This window comes from Piliocolobus tephrosceles, chromosome 11, assembly GCF_002776525.5.
Source record: "Piliocolobus tephrosceles isolate RC106 chromosome 11, ASM277652v3, whole genome shotgun sequence".
Taxonomy (NCBI): domain Eukaryota; kingdom Metazoa; phylum Chordata; class Mammalia; order Primates; family Cercopithecidae; genus Piliocolobus; species Piliocolobus tephrosceles.
In genome coordinates, this window is record NC_045444.1 from 81,749,837 (window position 1) to 81,775,661 (window position 25,825).

The 25,825-nt window shown below is 35.9% G+C and overlaps 1 protein-coding gene across 5 annotated transcripts in view; it reads left to right on the forward strand.

The window, feature by feature from the left end:
- Positions 1 to 25,825, forward strand: part of SLC39A10 (solute carrier family 39 member 10) — an 82,168-nt gene that overhangs the window by 22,971 nt on the left and 33,372 nt on the right. For all 5 annotated transcript variants that reach the window (XM_023217937.3, XM_023217929.3, XM_023217919.2 and 2 more), the window contains exons 2-3: positions 1,005 to 2,023; positions 4,665 to 4,872. In XM_023217937.3, coding sequence (XP_023073705.1) covers positions 1,016 to 2,023; positions 4,665 to 4,872 — 1,216 coding nt within the window. In that variant the 5' untranslated portion in view covers positions 1,005 to 1,015. The remainder of the gene's footprint in view (positions 1 to 1,004; positions 2,024 to 4,664; positions 4,873 to 25,825) is intronic.

Below are 25,825 nucleotides of genomic sequence, written 5' to 3' on the forward strand. Positions count from 1 at the left end.
TACGTAGTAGACATTAGCTACATGTGGCTATTGAACAATTAAAATGTGGCCAGGGTGACTGAGAGGCTGCATTTTAAATTTAATTTTAGTTAATTTAAGTACCCATATGTGACTAGTGGCTACCATTGAACTGGACAGTTCTGGACACTTTATCATTTTAGCATTTCTTGTTTCAGATTTATGTTCACGAGCTATTAGCAATTGATTTTTGTAATGATGTGAGGTAAGGGTCAGATTTTATTTATTATTTCCTTTTGTGTGGAAACCTAATTGACCAAGCACCAAGGAAAAGACCATCCTTTCTGGTTTTTAGCTTTTGTCTTCTGTTCCTTTAGTCTATTTGTTAGTTACTGCACCAAATACCACAGCATCTTTAATAATTCATAGAGTGAATGCTTCAATTTTGTTCCTCAAGGAACACATCTTAGCCATTCTTGGCCCTTTCTGTTTCCACATAAATATTAAAAACAGTTAATCAGTTTTCACAAAATAATTTCTGAGATTTTGACTGGGATTGTATTGGATACATAGCTTATCCAATCATAACATGATATAGCCATCCATTTATTTAGGTCTTTTATTTCTCCCAATAATTTTCTCTCAATAATATTTCTCTCAATAATTTCTCTCTTTTATATGTAAAGTTCTTGTATGTCTTTGGTTAGATACATTCCTAGCTATTTGCTACTGTAAATGTTACTATTTTTGAGTTTTGTTTTCTAATTATTGCTGGTATATAGGAATATAATTTATTACTGTCCTTATATGCAGTAACTGTACTAAACTAACTTATTCTTAAAGATTCTTTAAGGCATGCTGCATAATTAATTCTACCATTTGTGAATAATGACAGTTTCACTTTTCTCTGATTCTTAACATATTTTATCATGAAGGAATTGGAGTGAAACTTTTTTTAGTGGATTGGCAACTTCTAGAGAATTTATGATTGTTTTGAATGTGTCTAGGTAGAAACTAATACTGTCTCTCTCTTTAAATCTCTTTAGGAAAAATAGAAATGAAGGTACATATGCACACAAAATTTTGCCTCATTTGTTTGCTGACATTTATTTTTCATCATTGCAACCATTGCCATGAAGAACATGACCATGGCCCTGAGGCACTTCACAGACAGCATCGTGGAATGACAGAATTGGAGCCAAGCAAATTTTCAAAGCAAGCTGCTGAAAATGAAAAAAAATACTATATTGAAAAACTTTTTGAGCGTTATGGTGAAAATGGAAGATTATCCTTTTTTGGTTTGGAGAAACTTTTAACAAACTTGGGCCTTGGAGAGAGAAAAGTAGTTGAGATTAATCATGAGGATCTTGGCCACGATCATGTTTCTCACTTAGATATTTTGGCAGTTCAAGAGGGAAAGCATTTTCACTCACATAACCACCAGCATTCCCATAATCATTTAAATTCAGAAAATCAAACTGTGACCAGTGTATCAACAAAAAGAAACCATAAATGTGATCCAGAGAAAGAGACAATTGAAGTGTCTGTAAAATCTGATGATAAACATATGCATGACCATAATCACCGCCTACGTCATCACCATCGTTTGCATCATCATCTTGATCATAACAATACTCACCATTTTCATAACGATTCCATTACTCCCAGTGAGCGTGGGGAGCCTAGCAATGAACCTTCAACAGAGACCAATAAAACCCAGGAACAATCTGATGTTAAACTACCGAAAGGAAAGAGGAAGAAAAAAGGGAGGAAAAGTAATGAAAATTCTGAGGTTATTACACCAGGTTTTCCCCCTAACCATGATCAGGGTGAACAGTATGAGCATAATCGGGTCCACAAACCTGATCGTGTACATAACCCAGGTCATTCTCATGTACATCTTCCAGAACGTAATGGTCATGATCCTGGTCATGGACACCAAGATCTTGATCCTGATAATGAAGGGGAACTTCGACATACTAGAAAGAGAGAAGCACCACATGTTAAAAATAATGCAATAATTTCTTTGAGAAAAGATCTTAATGAAGATGACCATCATCATGAAGTAAGTATAAAAAGATGTCTGATAGCTGCTTCATAATTCTCAGATAATTGTGGTGCATTTTAAAAACACGATAAATAACAGTGAAGTATTAATCATATTTAAATGTATTTCCATATCTTTACCTATGAAACATCAGGTAATGTTCTTGAACAGAATACATTAAGGAATTAAAATCAGTATAAAAATTTTTAAGCCGCTGGGTGCAGTGGCTCACACCTGTAATCCCAGCACTTTGGGAGGCCGAGGTGGGTGGATCACGAGGTCAGGAAATTGAGACCATCCTGGCTAACCCGGTGAAACCCCATCTCTACTAAAAATACAAAAAATTAGCGGGGCATGGTGGCGGGCACCTGTAATCTCAGCTACTCGGGAGGCTGAAGGGGAGAATCACTTGAACCCGGGAGGTGGAGGTTGCAGTGAGCCGAGATCATGCCACTGCACTCCAGCCTGGGCGACAGAGTGAGTCTCCATCTCAAAAAAAGAAAAAAAAAAGATTTTTAAAATCTGAATTTCACTTGTATTTGTTTGTTTCTTATATTCTCAAATTTGGTTTCCTCAAATCTAAATATATTTTTAAGAAATTTTTTTTATAGTATGTATCTGAAGACTAAGTGTTTTAATGTTGTTAGAAAATGTATTCCTTATGAATTGACTCTCCAAGCTAGTCTCTTACTGTTATTATTGTTAGCCACGTTCTAGGTATTTGAAAATTAAATTTTTTAAATTGTTCAGTTTGTCCTCTTGGGAAGTAACTAGAGCAGTTTCCAGTTCATAAGTTGTTAATTTATTGAATTAACTATTCAGTGTTTCCAAGTCATTGATGTAGCTCCAAAGTCAGGTATTTTGCACATATGGTTAGCTTGTTTTCTCTGTGTCACTTTATGACAAGGCCTACTTACTGATGATAATTGTTTTTTTCTCAGGCCTTTCACAGACTTAGGATGAATATAAAAAGGTATAATAATAAGAAACTAATAGTAATGGGATGTCCTGTTTTCCTTTAAAATTTTCATACTCTTGGGTACTTACACATTTGGTTGGCTCCTTTAACTATTCACCTTAAGCACATTCATTTTAGTTTCATTAAAGGGATGTTGATTCCTTGTTTATTCTATTTTTAGCATTCTTACTAAGTTTAGAAAAATTGTTGAATTGTTGTTCATATATATAGAAAGTAGAACCATCAACTGTGGAAAATGACCACATCCTTTTCTGTCACTATCATTGACATATGTTTTATGTCTAGGTAAATATCTTTGTGTTTCTTCCCTAGATAAATCATCAGCTATTTGGTTTTCAGCAGTTATAAATACTGATTTTAAAATAAATCAAGATCTTAGTATGGTTTTGAAGTATGCATTCATTTTATTATTATTTATATTATTATTTTCAAAAATTTATTATTTGTAGAGATGGAGTCTCACTATATTGCCCAGACTGGTCTCAAAACTCCTGGCCTCAAGCAGTTCTCCAGCCTTAAATTCCCAAATTGCTGGAATTACAGTGCATTAATTATTATGACTTAGGATAATTATTATGACTTAAGATAATATCCTAGAATATTTTGTTGATAATTACTAGATCTTATTGTTCATTTCCTCTTTGTATCACATCCATGAGGTTTGCATCATTAGACTTGTTAATGGCATTCTGATAGGTCTGATTCATACTGGGAATCTCATGATTCTGAAATGTTCAATACTTTTAATAGAGTAGTACCTTATGGTAATTGAGACCTAAGAAGATCAAAAGCAATTAAGTGGTGCTAAATAGAAAAAAATAAAAATTAAAAAAAAACTAAGAAGAATAATTTTTGTGTGTTTATAGGTTTTTAGTTTTTCATGTTTTTTTTGTGTGTGCCATAGATAAAACCATATAGTGAGATAGCAAATTAATAAACAAGCATGCAACCAGAGCAGATATATGTGACAAAGGGACAGTGCCAGTCTCTTTTGCCATAATTTAGATGCTTGTTTTTAACCATATGATGGATCCACACCTGTTGGCTATTTGTTTTCTGCTTTGTTTTGTTTTTTATTATTATTTTTTTCTCCTCTTTCATCAGTGTTAAGCTTACTTTTTGTTTGTTTGTTTGTTTTTAAAGTACCAGTGAATGAAGCTGCCTTTATTTTTATCTTCCAGTTTTGTTCCTATCAACAGACATTGGGCTAGAATTTTCCAAAACAATATGCTTTTGGAGTGCACTTGGCAATGAAAATGTCTATATTATGGTATATTTTAATATAAGCCATTAAAGTACTCTAAATCTATTTAATCTGTTCCACAGATAAGGATCTTGAGTCACCGATGATTGCAATTTGATAGGGAAATGATGTTTCTCATCATCCTACGAGAGTCTTGGGGATATAGTTGTGAGTCATCCTTATCCATGACAAAAAGTCATTATCTTTCATGTGTTGGAGTAGAAAAATTATTAAAGTCCATGAAAAGTTTTGGGTAATATAGTTGAGTGTATCCGTGTTAGAAATTCTTATTAAAAAGTTTTATTTGTAATAGATATCTATGTATTACAGATTATTTGCAAGTAATATTTAGAATATTTATTAGGCAGTAATTAATTTTTTTGCATAATCTCCTTAAAGACACTCTTACTTAATTTGTTTTATCACTTTCCTTGCAGTGTTTGAATGTCACTCAGTTATTAAAATACTATGGTCATGGTGCCAACTCTCCTATCTCAACTGATTTATTTACATACCTTTGCCCTGCGTTGTTATATCAAATCGACAGCAGACTTTGTATTGAGCATTTTGACAAACTTTTAGTTGAAGATATAAATAAGGATAAAAACCTGGTTCCTGAAGATGAGGCAAATATAGGGGCATCAGGTAAGAGAAATTTTAAGTTTTTTCTCCTTAAAATAGTACTTGTAGTTACTTTTTAAACTGTAGTTGAATTAGAAAATAATCCTAAATTATTGGCTTTCTTTTGGTATCAGACTTTAAATATATTTTAATCAGGTTTAGATGCGCATGTTTAAAAGAAACTGGGGGAAGACAGGAGGCACAATATGTTTTATTTATCTCTTCTGGCATATTACAAAGGGATATTTTGCTGTGGATGGAGTACTAGATTGAAAATGATATACAGATTTGTGATAAGTTGATTATTTTTGATAAGCAAATATAAGTAATGGGACCCCTAAATAAAGTTATTTGTTCCTCTAATTACTTAACGTTTATCAGGGTGCCTTTGTTGAAAAGCAAAGATGATTTAAATTTTAAAGACATAAAAAGGGAAGCTACTGTGTGTAAACTCCAGGAATGTCTTAGAAATGCCTAATAAACTTGGCACGTGAACTTTATTATGGGCATTTCTAGAGAGCTTCAACTAGGGTAAAACCAAAACTATTTTAAAATTTCTCTTAGGCTCTTTTTTTGTGGTACCCACCTGGCTCCACCTTGGTGTTCACAGGTACCTCCCACTTAATATTTCAAAACTTATACTCCACACAAAATTTGTACCCCTTAATGGATCCCAAATATCATTACATTTCATTCTTTTGATAAAATCTGGAACTCTTTGACTTTCTTTTTCTCTTTTTTTTTCTTTTCGTTTTTTTCCCATTCTGTAATCAGGTATGAAGTCCAGTTAAAGCTATCTCTTCAGTATCTTCTAACTCCATCCACTCTGTTGTAACAATTCTGGATTTTCTTGGTTATTGGATTGTTGAAATAACTTCATAACCTTCCCTGCCTGTGTTTGTGTCCCCTTGCAAGACATTCTTAGCACTTAAACTAGATTTATCTTTCTAAAATGCAAAGAGATTCTGACACAGAATTTTTTCTTTATAGTGATAGCTAACATTTTGTTAATACGTACTTTTAAAATCTTATTTACTTAAACACATATTGCAGACACTGTTCTAAGCTGAATTCATTTACTCCTCACCACACTTTTATGAGACAGGTAATGTTACTCTTCCCAGTAACTTTTCTAATATCTCAGAGCTCATAAATGGTAGTACTGGGATTCAATCCTGTAACCATTTTGCTATCTTATGTGCTGTTTTAAATGCATTTTTTTTCCCACTAAGTTTTAGCAGTAATCTTGTGAGGGAGAGATTATATGATTCTTGTTTCTAAAAACAAGATAAGGAAACTGACGGAGCCCATAAACCCTAAGGTTTGTCTGATGAAACCTCTGAGTATCTAATCCCTATGACATTGTCTTCCAAATTAAGTTAGTTCTGATACCACCTTTGTGATTTTTCCCATGTGTCTTCACACTACTTAATACTTTGTATTTTCTCACTAGTATATGTTTTTTATATCTCTGGAACATGGATTTGATGTGATGTGCTAGTTGTATTTTTTCTCATGCATTTTAGGAAACTGCATCATGCTATATTGTTCAGAGCCCTTTACTTGGCCCACAAGGCTTTCCATAATATGATCCTCCCTGTGTGTCTTGACATTCTTACCCCTCATCATTCATTTCTCTCCTCTTTTCTCAGTTCTAACGATAATAAACTACTGTTAATAGATTGTGCCATTTTTCTCCCGTCCCTCTCTCCCTCTTCACTTTCTAAACCCCCGTGCCTGACTGACGACTGTGATTCCTCAAAGATTCAGTTCAAGTATTGGCCCCTCTGGGTAAACTTAGTGACCATACTAGGCTAAACTATGTTCCCTTCCTTGACACCACTAGATGTCTCCCTCATAGTATAGATCTTGGGGGATCTTAATAATTAAATTAATCTGTTTTTGTTGGACTTTAGTTGCTTTAATACAGTGACTAAACCTTTTAAACTCTTATGTTGATTGAATGAATACAATTGCTTAATATTAGTCTGTAAGCGTTCAGTTATAATCCAGGAAAGACACTTGTTGAAATGTGTCTTTGAAGATCATTATGTGAATGTATCAATCAGCCTGGTATACTTTGATAATGAATGTCCTCAAAATTAGTTTTGAGAACTTCTTTTTTTAAACCATAAAGTAATGAAAAACTGATGGAATTACTGTGAACACAGTTCTGGATGAAATGCCAGATAGGGTGGCTTTAGAGGATAGTAGTAAAATGAGCAAAATGATTTGTATGAATATGGACTTAAAACTGAATTCTGGCATAATAAAGGATTGAGAGGACAGAATTTTTAAACATTTCATAGTGTAGGAATAAGGTAGGTATCCCATTCCAGTATGTAAGAATTTTATTTGCGATAAAGATACAAGTAAAAGGAAATATTATTACATAAAAAGTAAAGTCTTTTAGGCACCTACATTTCTATTTCTGATTAATATCTTCGCAGTAGGAAAATAAATGTAGACTAGATAAATGAATCATAATAATCTATGTTCTCTACTAAAAATACAAAAAATTAGCTGGGTGTGGTGGTGTGCGCCTGTAGTCCCAGCTACTTGGGAGGCTGAGGCAGGAGAATTGCTTGAACCAGAGAGGCAGAGGTTGCAGTGAGCCGATATCGCACCACTGCACTCCAGCCTGGCAACAGAGTGAGACTCCATCTCAAAACAAAACAAAAACCTATGTTTATTGGGACTTTACCATGTGCTGTACTAAACATTTTTACAAGGATATTTCTTTTAATTTATTAAACCCACTATACAGGCATTTTTATTCACTTTCATTTGGGGAGGAAAAGGAGGCTTAGAGAGTAAGTCAGGTAACTTGCCCAAGGTCACACAAACTGCTGCCAGGTAGCAGAGCCATGCTATGAACTATAGTATTCTCCTTCAACATATAATCATAACCACTGTGCTGTAATTCTTATACTTCCTGCTCTACTGTTTCCTCCTGAAAAGGTTTTGGAGAGTGCTTTCCTAGAATATAAGTGGCAGAGAAATGAGGCAAGTTTTATAGAATTATTTTTACTAGTATTTTGACAGATTTGCAAGTATTGTTTTAAGTATAGATAAGTTGGTGGTTTAAAAAAATCTAAGAATGGTCTTCTTGATAAACAAGTGGGGCCCTGTGGTAAGATCAGTAAAGGCAGAGAAAGTGGGTCTTTGAACTAGATTTGAATTCTGATCTTTGAATAGATAAATTTGTCCTCTTTCTTGACTTCATGCTTACTGATCTTGGTGGATGAATAAGCGCTCTGAGAGGCCTAGTCCCTCTCAGGTGCCTGTAAATTCTCATTGTGGCAGAAGAAAGGGGAAGCTAGGTCTGAGATTAAACTTAATTACAAATAAAATAGATTTATTTGTTCCTTACGGAGAAAAATGGAGACTGAGACTGATCTAAAGTTAAAACTAATAGCTTTTTTCTTATTTTGAAGTCTTCTGAAAAGCTTCTTGTTCTTTGTTGTTATGTTACCCGTGGATTATTATATTGCCATAGTCAATATATTCTAATGAAGCTGTTGACAGATGCTTGACTATAGTAATATTGAAAGTTACAGCTTATTCAATCTGAAAAGCCTTAGAGGAAATTGTATTTGCTTTGAAAACAAATATGTTACTAATAGTGAATATTGATTAGTTGTTTGCAGGTGGTTATTAGCATTGTCAGAAATGCAGCTTGAATTAATTATGTGCTGATAGATGTTAATAATTGTTAGAGATAATGCCCTGCTAGTAATTAGTTTTAATGACTACTGCACCATTAAGAAAGGTTAACTTGTTCTATATAAATCTCTCATAGTGGCACAGCTACTACCTCATTAACTTTGTTCAAAGACTGCTGTAAACCTAATATGCTATATACTGTGTATGGTAGAAATCGCTTGTTTCACAAGATTGGCTCATTTAGTCATAGAGTTGACCCTAGCTTAATTACCAAGGGGGGTTGTGAATAGGCTGCTAAGCATTTTCTGTCAATTAAAATGCTGAAGCAGTGTAGAAAACTGCCATCTTGCACATGCTTTGAACCAAGTTAATTAGAAAGTTTCCACAGATGAGCGCTTCTTTTTAAAAGAATGCATTTTCTCTCTAGATAATGAGAAAGGGAGTCAGTAAATAACTAAGCTTGAAGACCTTTAGCATTTTAAGCAACCCAATTTGCAGAATAAGTGAAGCTTGTTTCAGACATTTGGCGCTTTTTTATTGCGTATGGTATCTTGGGTACATATAAAGAAAACATTTATTAGTGGTCTTTAATAGTTTGTATATTGTTTTATATAAGGTTTTTAAAAGATACCTTTTGTTTTGTTTTTGCTTTATACCAAATGAATTGTGATTAAAAAGCACAACAATTTGGTTAGAAATCAAAACAATTTTACTACCATCATTGCTTTTTTTCCTACATATAGGAAATTAGGATATAGTTTATGTAAGCTTAAATTTAAATGTTATAAATTCTACAAATAAAGTATTTAAATAATATGGGAAAGTATTTTAGTACAGTAAGTTCAAAACAACTTCACATTTCTGCTCATAGGTCAAAAGGATTATTCCTTGGAAGATTCCAAGTTGTTAGAAGAATGAACTATCATTTGAATTTGTAGTGCTTTTAGAAAGCTGAAATTGTTTTTAAATTAATAATTCAGGATAAGAAAACATGTTTATAATGTTGTATACTTAGGAGCTCCTAATAGTAGGACTGTTTTCCTAATGAAATAGTTGTCCAGGAATAGTTGCAATCTACAGAAAATATCTGGAAATTTTCTGATTTATCTGAAAAGGGAAATCTAGCTCTTCACTCATTTGGGACTGACAGGAGTAAGTGACAGTATGTGTTACATGCAAAATAAATAATTAACCTTACTGCTTATGTATATTTTTAGTTGGCATTGAAATAAATATATTCTGATAATTTTATGTAGTTATAAGTTTGTTTTGTCAAGGTAGAGATGCTCTTTTGCCTGTTTGCCTCTATCCTAATTAGCTCAAATTTAGAAGGACTGCCATTGGATTAATAAAGTTAGTATTCCTTCCTACTTTCATGTTTAATTGTACTTTCTATTTTCTTATATATTTTCTTTTTTGTGAATCCACCTCTGTGAGGTAAACACAGGAGTCATAAATAAATCACTTGGCCAAGGATTCTCTGAAAAGACTGTGATTTAGTGGAGAAAACAGTGGATTAAAAATTAGAGGACTGGCTGGGAGCAGTGGCTCGCACCTGTAATCTCAGCACTTTGAGAGTCTGAGGCAAGAGGATCTCTTGAGCCAGGAGTTCTAGACTAGCCTGGGCAACATAGGGAGACCCTGTCTCTACAAATAATTTTTAAATTTTTGAAAAAATTAACTGAGCATGGTGATACATGCCTGTGGTCCCAACTACTTGGGAGGCGGAGGCAGAAGGATGACCTTAGCCTGGGAGATTGAGGGTGTAGTGAGCTGTGATCACACCACTGCATTCCAACCTGGATAACAGAGTGAGACCCTGTCTCAAAAAAAAAGAGGACTTTGGATTTAGTTTTAACTTTGCCATTTTTAGCTAAATAAATGTTTTTAAATTGTGGTAAAATTATATAACATAAAATTTGCCATTTTAACAAATTTTTTTCCAGTTTTTTTAACTGTGATGAAATACAGTAACAAAATTTGTCATTTTAACAATATTCAAGTATACAGTTTGGTGATATTAAATACATTCATAATGTTACACAACCATCCATACTATTTGCCTCCATAACTCTTTTCATCTTGTAGAACCAAAACTCTATACCCATTAAACAGTAACTCCTATTTCCCCCTCTCCCCAGACCCTGGGACCTATCAATCTACTGTCTTTATGTTTATGATTTTGATTAAGCATCTCATATAAATAGGACCATCTATTATTTGCCTTTTTGTGACTGGCTTATTTCACTTAGCATAATGTCCTCAAGGTTCATCCATGTTGTAGCATCAGAAATTCCTTCCTGGCCAGGCACAGTGGCTCACGCCTATAATCCCAGCACTTTGGGAGGCTGAGGTAGGCAGATCACCTGAGGTCAGGAGTTCGAGACCAACCTGACCAACATGGTGAAACCTCCTCTCTACTAAAAATACAAAAACTAGCTGGATGTGGTGGTGGGTGCCTGTGATCCCAGCTACTTGGGAAGTTGAGGCAGGAGAATCGTTTGAACCGGGAGGCAGAGGTTGCAATGAGCCAATATCACACCACTGCACTCCAGACTGGGCAACAGAGCGAGACTCTCTAAAGAAAGAAAGAAAGAAATTCCTTCATGTTTAAGGCTGAATAATATTACATTGCATGTATATACCACATTTTGCTTATGCATTTATCTGTCCATGGACAATTGTGTTGCTTCCACATTTTAGCTAATGTGAATCATGTTGCTGTGAACATGGGCATCTCTCTCTCTCTTTGAGACCCTGCTTTAAATTCTTCTGGTTATATACCCAGAAGTGGAATTGCCCTATCATATGGTAATTCCATTTTTAATTTTTTGAGGAACTGCCATACTATTTTCCATAATGGCTGTACCATTTTACATTACCCCCAAGAGTGCACAAGTCTCCCAGTTTCTCCACATCTTTGCCAACACTTTTTTCTTGATGGTAGCCAACCTAATGGTGTGAGGTGGTGTCTCATTGTAGTTCTGATTTGAATTTTCCTAAAGATTAGTGCTGTTGAGCATCTTTTCATGTGCTTATTGGCAATTTGTATATCTCCTTTCAAAAAATGCCTATTACAGTTCTTTGCCCATTTTTTAATCTGGTTATTCTTTTCGTTGTTGAATTTTAGTAGTTCTCTATATTCTGAATATTAATCCCTCATCAGATACATGATTTGCAAACATTTTCTCCCATTTTATGCATTGCCTTGTTACTCTGTTGATAATTGTCTTTTTGTTTTTAAATTTATTTTTTATTTCAATAGGTTTTTTGGGGAACAGGTGGAGTTTGATTACATGAATAAGTTTTTTTTTTTTTTGAAACGGAGTCTCCCTCTGTCTCCCAGGCTGGAGTGCAGTGAGGCGATCACGTCTCTCGGCAAGCTCCGCCTCTCGGGTTCACGCCATTCTCCTGCCACACCCTCTTCCAGTAGCTGGGACTACAGGCGTCCACCACCACGCCCGGCTAATTTGTATTTTTAGTAGAGGTGGGGTTTCACTGTGGTCTCGATCTCCTGACCTCGTGATCCACCCGCCTCGGCCTTCCAAAGTGCTGGGATTACAAGCGTGAGCCACTGTGCCCGGCCATGAATAAGTTCTTTAGTGGTGATTTCTGAGATTTTGGTGCACCTATCACCCAACCAGTGTATACTGTACCCAATGTGTAGTTTTATCCCTTCCCCCACTCCCACCCATTCCGCTGAGTCCCGGAAGTTCATTGTATCATTTTTATGCCTTTGTATCCTCATAGCTTAGCTCCCAGTTATGAGTGAGCATACGATGTTTGGTGTTCAATTCCTGAGTTTCTTCACTTGGAATAATAGTCTCCAATTCCATCCAGGTTTCTGCAAATGCCATTGTTTTATTCCTTTTTATGGCTGAGTAGTATTCCATGGTACATATATGCCACATTTTCTCTATCCACTCGTTGGTTGATGGGCATTTGGGCTGGTTCCATATTTTTGGAATTGCAGGTTATGCTGTTATAAATGTGTGTCCAAGCATTTTAGTTGTATAATGACTTTTTTTCCTCTAGGTAGATACCTAGTCATGAGATTGCTGGATCAAATGGTAGATCTACTTTTAGTTCTTTAAGTAATCTCCACACTGTTTTTCCATAGTGGTTGTACTAGTTTACATTCCCACCAGCAGTGTAAAAGTGTTCCCTTTTCACCACATCCATGCCAACATCTATTATTTTTTGGTTTTTTGATTATGGCCATTCTTGCAGGCGTGAGGTGGCATCACATTATGGTTTTGATTTGCATTTCCCTGGTAATTAGCATTGTTGATCATTTTTCCATGTTTCTTGGCCATTTGTATATCTTCTTTTGAGAATTGTCTATTCATGCCGTGAGCCACTTTTAGATGGGATTGTTTGTTTTTCTCTTGCTGGTTTGTTTCAGTTCTTTGTAGATTCTGGATATTAGTTCCTTGTTGGATGTATAGATTGTGAAGATTTTCTCCCACTCTGTGGGTTTTCTGTTAACTCTGCTGATTATTTTGTTGCTGTGCAGAAGCTTTTTAGTTTAATTAAGTCTCATCTGTTGATCTTGGTTTTTATTGCATTTGCTTTTAGGTTCTTGCCCTGAAGTCTTTGCCTAAGCCAATGTCTAGAATGGTGTTTCCAGTGTTCCACTGTTGTGGTTTCAAGTCTTAGATTTAAGTCTTTGCTCCATCTTGAGTTGATTTTTTTTTATAAGGTGAGGGCTGAGGATCCAGTTTCATTCTTCTACAGATGACTTACCAACTTTCCCAGCACCATTTGTTGAATAGGGTGTCCTTTCCTCACTTTATGTTTTTGTTGGCTTTGTTGAAGATCTGTTGGCTGTAAGTATTTGACTTTATTTCTGGGTTCTCTATTCTGTTCCATTAGTCTATGTGCCTATTTTTATACCAGTACCATGCTGCTTTGGTGACTATGGCCTTAAGCATAGTTTGAAGTCAGGTAATGCAATGCCTCCAGATTTGTTCTTTTTGCTTAGTCTTGCATTGGCCATGTAGGCTCTTTTTTGGTTCCATATTAATTTTAAGACTTTTTTTTTCTAGTTCTGTGAAGAATTATGATGGTATTTTGATAGAAATTGCATTGAATCTGTAGATTGCTTTTGGCAGTGTGGTCAATTTCACAATATTGATTCTACCCATCCATGAGCATAGGATGTGTTTCCATTTGTTTGTGTCATCTATGATTTCTTTCAGCACTGTTTTATAGTTTTCCTTATAGAGGTCTTTAACCTAGTTGGTTTGGTGTATTCCTAAGTTTATTTTATTTGTAGCTATTGTAAAAGTGGTTGAGTTCTTGATTTGATTCTCAGCTTGGTTGCTGTTGGTGTATAGCAGAGCTACTGATGAATTTTGTATCCTGAAACTTTGCTGAATTCATTTACTAGTTCTGGGAGCTTTTTGGATGAGTCTTTAGGGTTTTCTAGGGATACGATCATATCAGGAAACAGTGACAGTTTGACTTCCTCTTTACCAATTTGAGTGCCCTTAATTTCCTTCTCTTCTCTGATTGCTCTGGCTAGGACTTCCAGTACTATGTTGAATAGAAGTGGTGAAAATGGCATCCTTGTCTTGTTCCAGTTCTCAGGAAATGCTTTCAACTTTTTCCCATTTAATATAATACTAGCTGTGGGTTTGTCATAGATGGCTTTTATTACCTTAAGGTATGTCCCTTCTCAGCAAAATTGCTGAGGGTTTTAATCATAAAGGAATGCTGGCTTTTGTCAAATGCTTTTTCTGCATCTATTGAGACGATCGTGTGATTTTGTTTTTAATTTTATGTGGTGTATCACATTTATTGACTTGCAGATGTTAAACCATTCCTGCATCCCTAGTATGAAACCCACTTGATCATGGTGGATTACCGTTTTGGTATGCTGTTGGGAGTCGGTTCACTAGTATTATGTTGCATCTGTGTTCATCAAGGATGTTGGTGTGTAGTTTTCTTTTTTTGTTATGTCCTTCCCTGGTTTTGGTATTAGGGTGATACTTGCTTCATAGAATGATTTAGGGAGGATTCCCTCCTTTTGTATCCTGAGGAATAGTGTCCGTAGGATTGGTACCAATTCTTTGAATGTCTGATAGAATTCAGCTGTGAATCTGTCTGGTCCTGGACTTTTTTTTGTTGGCAGTTTCAGTCTTGCTACTTGTTATTGGTGTGTTTCTGTATTTTCCTGGTTTGATCTAGGAGGGTTGTATATTTCCAGGAATTTATCCATCTCATCTAGGTTTTCTGGTTTATGTGTGTAAAGGTGTTCGTAGTAGCCTTGAATCATCTTTTGTTTTTCTGTGGCATCAGGAGTAATACCTCCTGTTTTGTTTCTAATTGAGCTTATTTGAATCTTCTCTCTTCTTAGTTAATCTCACTAATGGTCTATCAATTTTATTTATCTTTTCAAAAAACCAGCTTTTTGTTTCATTTATCTTTTGTATTGTTGTTTGTTTGTTTCAGTTTCATTTATTTCTACACTGATCTTTGTTATTTCTTTTCTTCTGCTGGGTTTGGGTTTGGATTGTTCTTGCTTCTCCAGTTCTGTGAGGTGTGACCTTAGATTGTCTATTTGTGCTCTTTCAGACTTTTTGATGTAACAGGCATTTAATGCTATAAACTTTTAGCACTGCTTTTGCTGTGTCCCAGAAGTTTTGATAGGTTGTGTCACTATTATCGTTCAGTTCAGATAATTTTTTAATTCCATCTTGATTTCATTGTTGACACAATGACTATTCAGGAGCAGGTTATTTAATTTCCTTATATTTGTATGGCTTTAAGTGTTCCTTTTGCAGTTGATTTCCAATTTTATTCCATTGTGGTCTGAGACAGTACTTGATATAATTTCCATTTTCTTAAATTTACTGAGACTTGTTTTGTGCCTTGTCATATGGTCTGTCTTGGAGAGTGTTCCATGTGCTGATGAATAGAATGTGTATTCTGCAGTTGTTGGGTAGAATGTTTTGTAAATATCTGTTCCGTTCATTTGTTTTAGGGTATAGTTTGTTTCTTTGCTGACTTTCTGTCTTGATTTGTCTAGTGCTGTCAGTGGAGTATTAAAGTCAGAACTCAAAGTCTGCTGTTCAGAGTATTTTGTCCCACTGGGTGCTCCCTTGATATGGTGTTCTCCCCCTTTCCTTAGGGGAGACCCAAACTACAGGATTGTTTTTGCTCTTCTGGGTTCAGCCGTCCAGCAGAGAGCTACTGGGCTCCAGGCTGGTACTGGGGAGTGTCTGCAAAGAGACCTGTGGTGCGATCCATCTTCAGGTCTGTCAGCTGCAGATACCAGCACCTGTTCTTGAGGAGGTAGCAGGCGAGTGAAATGGACACTGAAGATCCTTGGTTGTATTTTTGTTTGGCGTTCTGGTTTCGTGTTGATTGGCATCCAGCCGGATGTAGCACTTTTCAAGAGTGCATCAGCTGTGGTTGTATAGGGAGGATCAGGCGGTGGGTGGGGCTATAGAGCTCCCAAGAGATTCTGTGTTTTCTTTTTGCAGGACTTTTCCTTAATTCAGCCAAAGACGTGGTTCTTGTCCTTCCTTGGCCATGAAGATTTAGGCTTGCAGATGGGGTTTGAAGGGTGAGCAAAGCAGGGTTTTTTTGAGTGAAAGAAAGAAATGGGGAAAATAGATTCTCCGCGGGGCGGGAGTCCCTGCTAAAGTGCTTCTTGCCTCGCAGGTAGGCATCCCAGGTTCCACACAGGAAGAACAGGGGCCAGACTTCTCCCAGCTGCAAACGGAGGCAACTTCCTGAGGCTCACCCCGGTGCGCATTCCTCCCGGTGCGCATTCCTCCCAGTGCCCAAGCCAGTTGGAGTTTTTCCGGGGACCCCCTCCCACCTGACTATCTCACTTTGTCTTTGGCAACCTGGGCAGGTAGAGAAAGACCACCAGGTAGGGGTAGGGATAGGCATGACTGATCTCAGACTCTCTTTGGGTGGGGCTTCCTGTGGCCGCTGTGGGGAATGGGGATGTGGTTCCCAGGCCAGTGGAGTTTTGTTCCCAGGGGGATTATGGCTGCCTCTGCTGAGTCACACAGGTCACCAGGAAAGTGGGGGAAAACAGAGGCCTCTCCACACTCCCACACAACCTGCAGTCCTAAAGGTGGGCCTCACTCCCACCATGCCCCCGGAGAAGCACCGAATCTATTTCCAGGCAGCCAGTGAGCAGGACTGAGAACTGCCCCAGATCACCAGCCTACCCCACTGAGAAAGCAAGCGGACTCACAGTTTTTTGGTGTCTCAGGGAGCCTGCAGAGGCAATCCAGTTCTTCCAAAGGGTCTGTGAATTCTCTCAGCTTTTTGGTATGTTGCTGTGGTAGTTCTTGGAGCAAAAGTTCACGATGTGAGTCTCCACATGCTGCTCTGTCTGAGCAGGAGCTGCAAGCTATTCCAGCCTCCTATCCGCCATCTTAAAATCTGTATTTGTCTTTTGATGCACAAATTTTTTAAAAGTTTTTTGAAATCCAATTTGTCTGTTCCTTTTGTTTTTGCCTGTACCTTTGGTTTTATTTTTCAGAAATTATTGTCAAATCTAATGTTGTGAAGTTTTTGCTCAGTTTTCTTCTAAGAGTTTTATAGTTTTAGGTCATATATTTAATTTAGGTATTTTGAGTTAATTTTTATGTATGGTGCTAAATAAGAGTCCAGCTGCATTCTTTTACATGTGGATATCTGGTTTTTCTAGCACCATTTGTTGAAAAGACTGTTCTTTCTCTCATTAAATGATCTTGCACCCTCGTCAAAAATTGTTTCGCCGTATATTTGAAGGCTTATTTCCAGGCTCTCTCTTCTATTCCATTGGTCTGTATGTCTGTTTTTATGCCGTTACTGTGCTGTTTTGATTACTGTAGCTTTGTATAGTAAGTTTTAAAATCAGGAAGTGTGATTCTTCCAGTTTGGTTTTTGTTTTTCAAGTTTTTCTTGGCTATTTTGGGTTCTTTGTGGTTTCATATGAATTTTAGGAAGTTTTTTATTTTTTATTTCTGGAAAAAAAAAACCTATCATTGGGATTTTAATAGGGATTGCATTGAATCTGTAGATCAACTTGGACAGCATTGACGTCTTAGCAATATAGTCCACCCTTAATATCTGTGGATTCTGCATCTGCAGATTCAGCCAACCCAAGGACCAAACATATTTGGGGAAAAAATAAAAATAATACAAGAATAAAAAGTAACACAAATAAAAAACAATACAACTATTTACATAGCATTTATATTGTATTAGATATTATAAATTAGAGTTGACCCTCGAACAACGCGGGGGATTAGCAGTGCCATTCCCCATGTAGTTGAAAATTTATGTATAACTTTTGGCTCTCCCAAAACATAACTACTAGTAGCCTACTGTTGACCAGAAGCCTTACCAATAATACAGTCAATTTATGTCAATAGTATATCTATTATGTACTGTATATTCTTAGAATAAAATAAGCTAGAGAAAAGAAAATATATTAAGAAAATCATAAGGAATTTATGTAGGATTTATTAATTATAATGTAAGGATACACAGCAGAGAATTTATTTTAAGCAAAGTGAGAGTTTATTGGAGAAAGTATAGTAACACTTGGAAAAGGGCCAAGCAGGTGACTTGAAAAATCAAGTGCCTATGTGGAATCTTTAGGATTTTCAGTTCATCATTCATATTAACTATTCATTAAATGAAAGTGAGTCATGATGAAGGTCTTCATTCTCATCATCTTTATGTTGAGTAGGCTGAGGAAGAGGTGGAAGAGGGAGGGATCTGTTGGTCTTAACTGTCTCAGGGGTGGCCAAAGCAGAAAAACACATGTATTAAGTGGATGCACGCTGTTCAAACCCATGTTGCTCAATGGTCACCTATAATTTAGTAATGATTTAAAATATAAGAGAGGATATACATAGATTAAATGCAATTATTATGCTATATTACATAAGGCACTTGAGCATCCACAGATTTTAGTGTCTTTATGGGGGTACTAGAACTAATTTCTGCAGATACCAAGTGATGACTGTATTAAGTCTTCCAATCTGTGAACATGGGGTATGTTTTTATTATTTGTCTTCTTTAATTTCTTTCCGCAATATTTTGTAGTTTTCTTTTTTACTCTTTTTTTAAATTTAACTTTTAAGTTCAGGTTACACATGCAGGTTTGTTATATAGGTAAACTTATGTCATAGGATTTTGTTGTACAGATTAGTCACCCAGGTATTAAGCCTAGTGCCCATTAGTTATTTTTCCTGATGCTGTCCCTCCCCACGTTCACCACGGAATAGGCCCCAGTGTCTGTTGTTCCCCTCTATGTGTCCATGAGTACACAGACAACCTACAGAATGGGAGAAAATTTTTGCAAACTTATGCATCTGACAAAGATCTAATAGCCAGCATATATAAGGAATTTAAACAAATTTACAAGGAAAAATGACCCCATTAAAAAGTGGGCAAAGGACATGAATAAACACTTTTCAATAGAAGACATACGTGCAGCCAACAAGCATATGAAGAAAAGCTCCATATCACTGATTATTAGAGAAATGCAAATCAAAACCACAATGAGATACCATCTCACACCAGTCAGAATGTTTTGTAGTTTTCATTGTACAAGTCTTCTACCTCCTTGGTTAAGTTAATTGCTAAGTATCTTACTCTTTTTGATGCTATTGTAAGTGGAATTGTTTTCATAATTTCCTTTTCAGATTGTTCATTGTTGGTATATATAAAAATGCAACTGATTTTTGTGTTAACTTTGTATCTCGCTATTTTGCTGAATTCATTCTAATGCTTTTTTTGTGTGAAATCTTTTTTTTTTAAACAGCAGAGAATTTATTTTAAGAAAAGTGAGAGTTTATTAGAGTAGAGTACTTGGAAGAGGGCCAAGCAGGCAACTTTAAAAATCAAGTGCTTCTGTGGAGCCTTTACGATTTCCTACATGTAAGATCAAATTAAGTGCAAACAGATGTTAATTTTACTTACTCCTTTCCAAATTGGATGTTTTTAATTTTTTTCTTGCCTAATTGGCTAGAACTTCCAGTACTATGTTGAATAGAAGTGATGAAAGCAAGCATCCTTGCTTCATTCTTCATCTTAGAGAAAAAGGCTTTGTCTTTCACCATTGAGTATGATGTTTGCTGTGAGTTTTTCATATATAGCTTTATTATGTAAGGTTTGTTGCTGTCTGTTCCTAGTTTGTTGAGTCTTGATCATGAGAAGATACTGAATTTTGTCATGTGCTTTTTCTGCTCATTGAGATGATCATGTGGGTGGTTTTTTCTTTATTCTGTTAATATATGTTGATTTTTATATATAGAACTTTTATTGCATTCCAGCAATAAATCCCACTTAGTCATGTTGTATAATCCTTTTAATTTGTTGCTGGATTTTGTTTGCTAGTTTTTTTTTCTTTGAGAATTTTTACATCTGTGTTCATAAGGGATATTGGTCTGTAGTTGTCATTTCCTGTAGTGTCTTTGTCTGATACCTTTAGTATCAGGGTAATGCTGGCCTCATAGAATGAGTTAGAAAGTGTTACCTCCTCTTTGATTTTTTTGGGAAAAGTTTGAGAAGGTTTGGTATTAGTTCTTCTTTAAATGTTAGGTAGAATTTATCAGGTCTATTCTATTAGAATCCTTTTTATTTCCTTGTAATCAGTAGTAACATCCCGGCTTTAATTTCTGAATTTGGTAATTGTATCTTCTCTCTTTTTCTTAGTCAATCTAGCTTAAGGTTTGTCAGTTTTGTGATCTTTTCCAAGAATCAACTATAGGTTTCATTGATTTTGTTTTTCTGCTCTCTGTTCATTTACGTCTGCTCTAATTTTTATTATATTCTTCCTTCTGCTAGTCTTGGCTTATTTTGTTCTTCTTTTTCTAGTCCCTTAAGTATAATGTTAAGTTTTTGGTTTGAGATCTTGTTTTTTTATGTGAGTTTTAATAATTACCTGTTTTTCCCTTAGCACTAGTTTAGATGTATCCCATAAGTTTTGGTTGCAGTTTTGTTTTCGTTTGTCTCTTAAGTATTTTCTAATGTCCCTTGTAATTGCTTCCTTGATCCAGTTGTTAAGAATATGTTGTTTAAGTTCTATAAATTTGTAAATTTTCCCGTTTTACCTCAATAGTTGATTTCTAACTATTCCATTATGGTAGGAGAAGACACTTTGTATTATATTTATATTTTTAAATCTGTTGAGACTTAATTTGTGACCTAATACATGGTCTATCCTGGAAAATGTTCCATGTGCACTGACGAATGTTTCTGGTGCTGTTTTGAGTAGTGTTCCTTATATGTATATTAGATCTAGTTGGTTTATTGTGTTAAGTCCTCTATTTCCTTGCCTATCTGCTGGATAGCTGTTTTATTCATTATTGAAAGTAGAGTACTGAGATCTCCAACTGTTATTGTAGAACTGTTTATTTCTCCCTTCAATTGTGACAGTTTTTGTTTTGTATATTTTGATATTCTATTTTTAGTTACGTAAATGTTTATAATTGTTTTATCACCGTCTTTATTGTTTCTTGTAACCTTTTTTGATTTAAAAGTCTACTTTGATATTAGTATAACCACCCCTGCTCTCTTTTGGTTACTATTTTCATAGAATATCATTTTCCATCTTTTCACTTTCAGCCTGTTTGTGTCTTTGATGTAAAGTGAGTCTCTTGCATATAACATATAGTTGACTCATGTGTTTTTATTCATTCTGCCAGTTTCTGTCAGTTCATTGGAGAGTTTAATCCATTTACATTTAAAGTAATTACTGAAAAGGAAGGACTTCTTCATTTTGCTATTTGTTTTTCTATATGCCGTAACGCTTTTTTTGTCCTTTATTCCTGCTGCTAATGTCTTCTATTTTGTTTAGTTGACTTTTTTTGGTAGTGAAAAGGTTAAATTCCTTTTTCATTTCCTTTTGTGTATATTCTATAGCTGTTTTCTTACGGTTATTATGGAGATTACATTTAGCAGTTTAGCAATTTATATCATTTTAACTTCAGTAGCATACAAAAATTCTGCTCCTTTACAACTTCGTCTCCACACTTTCCAGGTTACTGTTTAGTGTCCTTTCCCCTTGAAGTACTGTCTTATTTCTTACAGGGCAAGTCTAGTGGTAACAAACTCCCTCAGCTTTTGTTTACTTGGGAATGTCTTAGTTTCTCCCTCACTTTTGAATGTCAGTTTTGCAGTATATAGGATTCTTGGTTGACAATTTTGCTTTTTCGTTTAGGACTTTGAATATATCAGCCTATTGCCTTCTGACCCACAAAGTTTCTGTTGAGAAATCTGCTTGTAATCTTATTGAGAGCTTCTTATATGTGATGAGTTGCTTTTCTTGCAGCTTTCAAGAGTCTCTCTTTGTCTTTCAAGAGTTTGATTATAATGTGTCTTGGTGTGGGTCTCTTGAGTTCCTCTTATTGGAGTTCATTTAGCTTCTTGGATGTTTATATTCATGTTCTTCATCAAATTTGGGAAGTTTTTAGCCATTATTTCTTAAAATATTCTTGCTGCCCCTCCCCACCACCCCACCACTCTTCTTCATCTTACTTGACTTCTACAGTGTATATGGATGTTGGTCTGCTTAGTGGTACCCTCCAGGTTCCATAGGCTCTGTTCATTTTTAGTCAATATTTTTTCTTTCTGTTCTTCAGCATCAGTAATATCCATTGTCCTGTTTTCAAGTCTACTGAGACTTCAGCCTGCTCAAATCTGCCTTTGAATCTGTCTAGTGAATTTTTCATTTCAGTTATTGCACTTTGCAGTTCCAGAGTTTCTTTTTGATTTATCTTTAGTTTTTCTACCCCTTTATTGATATATCCATTTTGTTTATACATTATCTTCTTGACTTTTTTTTTTTTTTTTTTTTTTAGCATCCTTAAGACAGTTGTTTTAAAGTCATTGTCTAGTAGATCTGCCATTAGGTCTTTTTCAGGGACAGTCTCTGTGATTCATTTTTTTTTTTTTTTTTTTTTAATGTGCCTTGCTTTTTTGTTTCTTTGTATGCCTTCTGGTTATTTGAAACTGGACATTTGATTCTAATAATATGCTAACTCTGGAAGTCAGATTCTTCCCCTTCCCCAGGGTTTGCTATTTTCTTGTTAAATTGTGTTTGTTTGTTATTAATTTGAGTTGGGGAGGGTTATTGTTTTATGCTATCCCTGTGGTATAAACATAAGATTTTCACAGGTGTTTTTGTTTGTTTGTTTTTTTGAGACAGGATCTCACTTTGTCAACCAGGCTGGAGTGCAGTGGCATGATCATGGCTCACTGCAGCCTCAACCTTCTGGGCTCAGGTGATCCTTCCACCTCAACCTCCAGAGTAGCTGGAGCTACAGGCATGTGCCACCATGCCTAGCTAGTTTTTGTATTTTTAGTGGAGATGGGTTTTTGTCGTGTTGCCCAGGCTAGTCTTAAACTCTTGGGCTCAAGTGATCTCCCATCACAGCCTCCTAGAGTACCAGGATTATGGGCATGAGACACTGCACCTAGTTTATCTTCACAGGTCCTTTCTGAGCCTGTGCCCTTCCCTAGGCATGCATGATTACTTTCTGATTTTCTCCAAATATGCAGTTATTTTTTAATTTTCCAGTATTTATTGTCTGACTCCCAAAAGGGAAAAAGGAGAAAAAAAGAAGGGAGGAAAAAGAAGTGCTGGCCTTTTAAAACACCTGGAAGACACTTTAGCCAGGAGATTTGCAAAAATGAGGAGAGGTACAGCAACATGGCCACCTGTCTCTTTGCCTGTACTTCTGTGATCAGAATCAGTGATCAGAGTACAGATCCTCAACATTTGGGGATCAAAATCCATTTTGTCTACTCTAGCTCCTATAATTGTAGGGTCCTGTAGATTGATTCAGGACACCAGGCACAGCTTCCTTTCAAAGGACTAAGGATGGCAGATGGGTAGCCGCCAGTAAACTAAGAGCTGAAATTGATCAAAATTAACCACATTTTACCATGGAGCTTTCCCCTAGAAGTTGCATGCTTTCAGTAGACTACAGAGTTCTGAAGTAGTTAACATCAGACAGATTTTGTCAGTTCGTTCACAGTTTAGGGGCATACAGATTTCTAGTGCTTCCTACTCCACAGTCTTTCCAGAATCCTCCTCCTTTAACCATTTTTAAGTATACAGTTCATTAGCATTAATTACAGGATCTTACTATTAAGGCCATGTTCCATTTCCTTCTTTAATTCTTCAAAGAAATACTTCGGGATCCTGTACCCACTTGTTTAAAATTTCCGTGGAAAGTTCTTCTCTTGTCTGAAGCTGATCTGGGCACAGGAGTTTTGGCACCAGTGGAGTGGAAAGTTTGTTCAGCTTTAATTTTTCTGTCAGAATTGTATTAGCTCAACCAGCTGAGATGTCTGTGGAGTTGAGTATTGTTTGTGCTGTTAATTGTTGGTCCTTTTCAATTAGGGCACAAGTAAATTGATTTTTTTCATAATATGCATTTTCCATGAACTTTTTGAAGACCCTCTCCTATACTAATAAATTCCATGATGAGATAAGTTGGGAAAATGCTGCATATTGTATTCTTCTTTTAGAGATTCATATTTCTTATTAAACGGTTAGAGGCTCTGAGGGAACCTGTGTTATTCAGCATTACCACAACTTACTTGATTATTAAATTTCTCCTCCCTCCCCTTTGAAATACCCCCATCTCATAGAACTAATGAGCTCAGTTTGAGAAATGCTAGATTATGATAGTTTTTTTTTTAGCAGTATAATATGACAATAGCTAGTATCTGGCCAGTTCAAATAGCTACTCATAAGAAAATAATTTAGAACGATTTTCTTTTTAAAGGGGCAGAATAATTGGCATCTTTGAAAATATTTTTATAATTTTCAACTCTGTCATTCAAGGCAATGTATATACAAAGGAGTAATTAACTATGTTATATTTCCAGTTGTGCCCTCTATGTTTTATATGCAAAAGCAAAGTTATCAAAAGATATAGGATCAATTTTAGTCCTAGAATTTAGGGTTTTTTTTAGTCAGTTAAAAATCTTTTGAAGGTAGTCTTTAAAAATTTTTTTTTTTTTTGAGACAGAGTCTCACTCTGTGGCCCAGGCTGGAGTGCAGTGGCTGGATCTCAGCTCACTGCAAGCTCCGCCTCCCGGGTTCACACCATTCTCCTGACTCAGCCTCCCGAGTAGCTGGGACTACAGGCGCCCGCCACCTTGCCTGGCTAGTTTTTTGTATTTTTTAGTAGAGACGGGGTTTCACCGTGTTAGACAGGATGGTCTCGATATCCTGACCTCGTGATCCACCTGTTTTGGCCTCCCAAAGTGCTGGGATTGCAGGCTTGAGCCACCGCGCCCAGCAAAATATTTTATATAGCAAGCATGCTATACATATTTCCTCTAAAAGAAATAGAAAAATATTTTTAAAGAGTTAAAATGTTCAGAGTAGTACAGAGACTATTTATTGATTTATTTTAAGTTTTCTTTTCATCAAAACACTATTCCACAAAAGAACTCTTTTTGTGAGACAGGGTCTGACTCTGTCGCCCAGGCTGGAGTGCGGTGGCATGATCTTGGCTCACTGCAGTCTCAGCCTCCCAGGCTCAAACCATCTCACCTCAGCTTCTCAAGGAGCTTGCACTACAGGCACATGCTACCATGCCCGACTAATTTTTATATTTTTTGCAGAGATGGTGTTTTGCCATGTTGCCCAGGCTGGTCTCAAACTCCTGACCGTAATCAGCCTGTCCACCTTGACTTCCCAAAGTGCTTGGATTATAGGCATAAACCAGGACCCTGAGCCATTAAAATAAACATTTTTATTGGGTAATTTTGGTGACTAATTCTAGTGCATTCTTGGCTAAAATTATTCTTATTAATAAAAATTTCGAGTAACTATGAAGGGTTATCAGTTGTGTTTATTCTGTATATTTTGTGTATTTGGGGTCTTGTCTGTAGTTTTGGCAGTCCCCATTCACATATATTTACATTAGTAAGTAAATACATTTTATTTTTTTCTCCTAGGGTATCTTAGAGTATGAATTACTAGCTTTTCCAAGTAGTTTAGTGCACATTTTCAAGTTATTAATTGAAGTTGCTTTTAGGCTGTTGCTTTTAGAAAAGTTGCTTCTATATTAGATTATTGCCAAACTAATAAGGAAAAATATATTTGTAAAGGGAAAGTTATATATTACTGTGTAAGATACAGTTTATCTTCAGGTTAGTGCTTTTGTTGCCAACTCACTTTGTCCCATGTGGTTACTGTAAGTTCCCTGTCCTTTTTGTCTTTACTTTTTTTCTCCAATATGATTGGATCTAGAGAGCTGCAGTAGTTTTGACAAACCATTTTTGATTTAGCTGGCCAATAACTTTATTGCCTGTAAGACCTTGT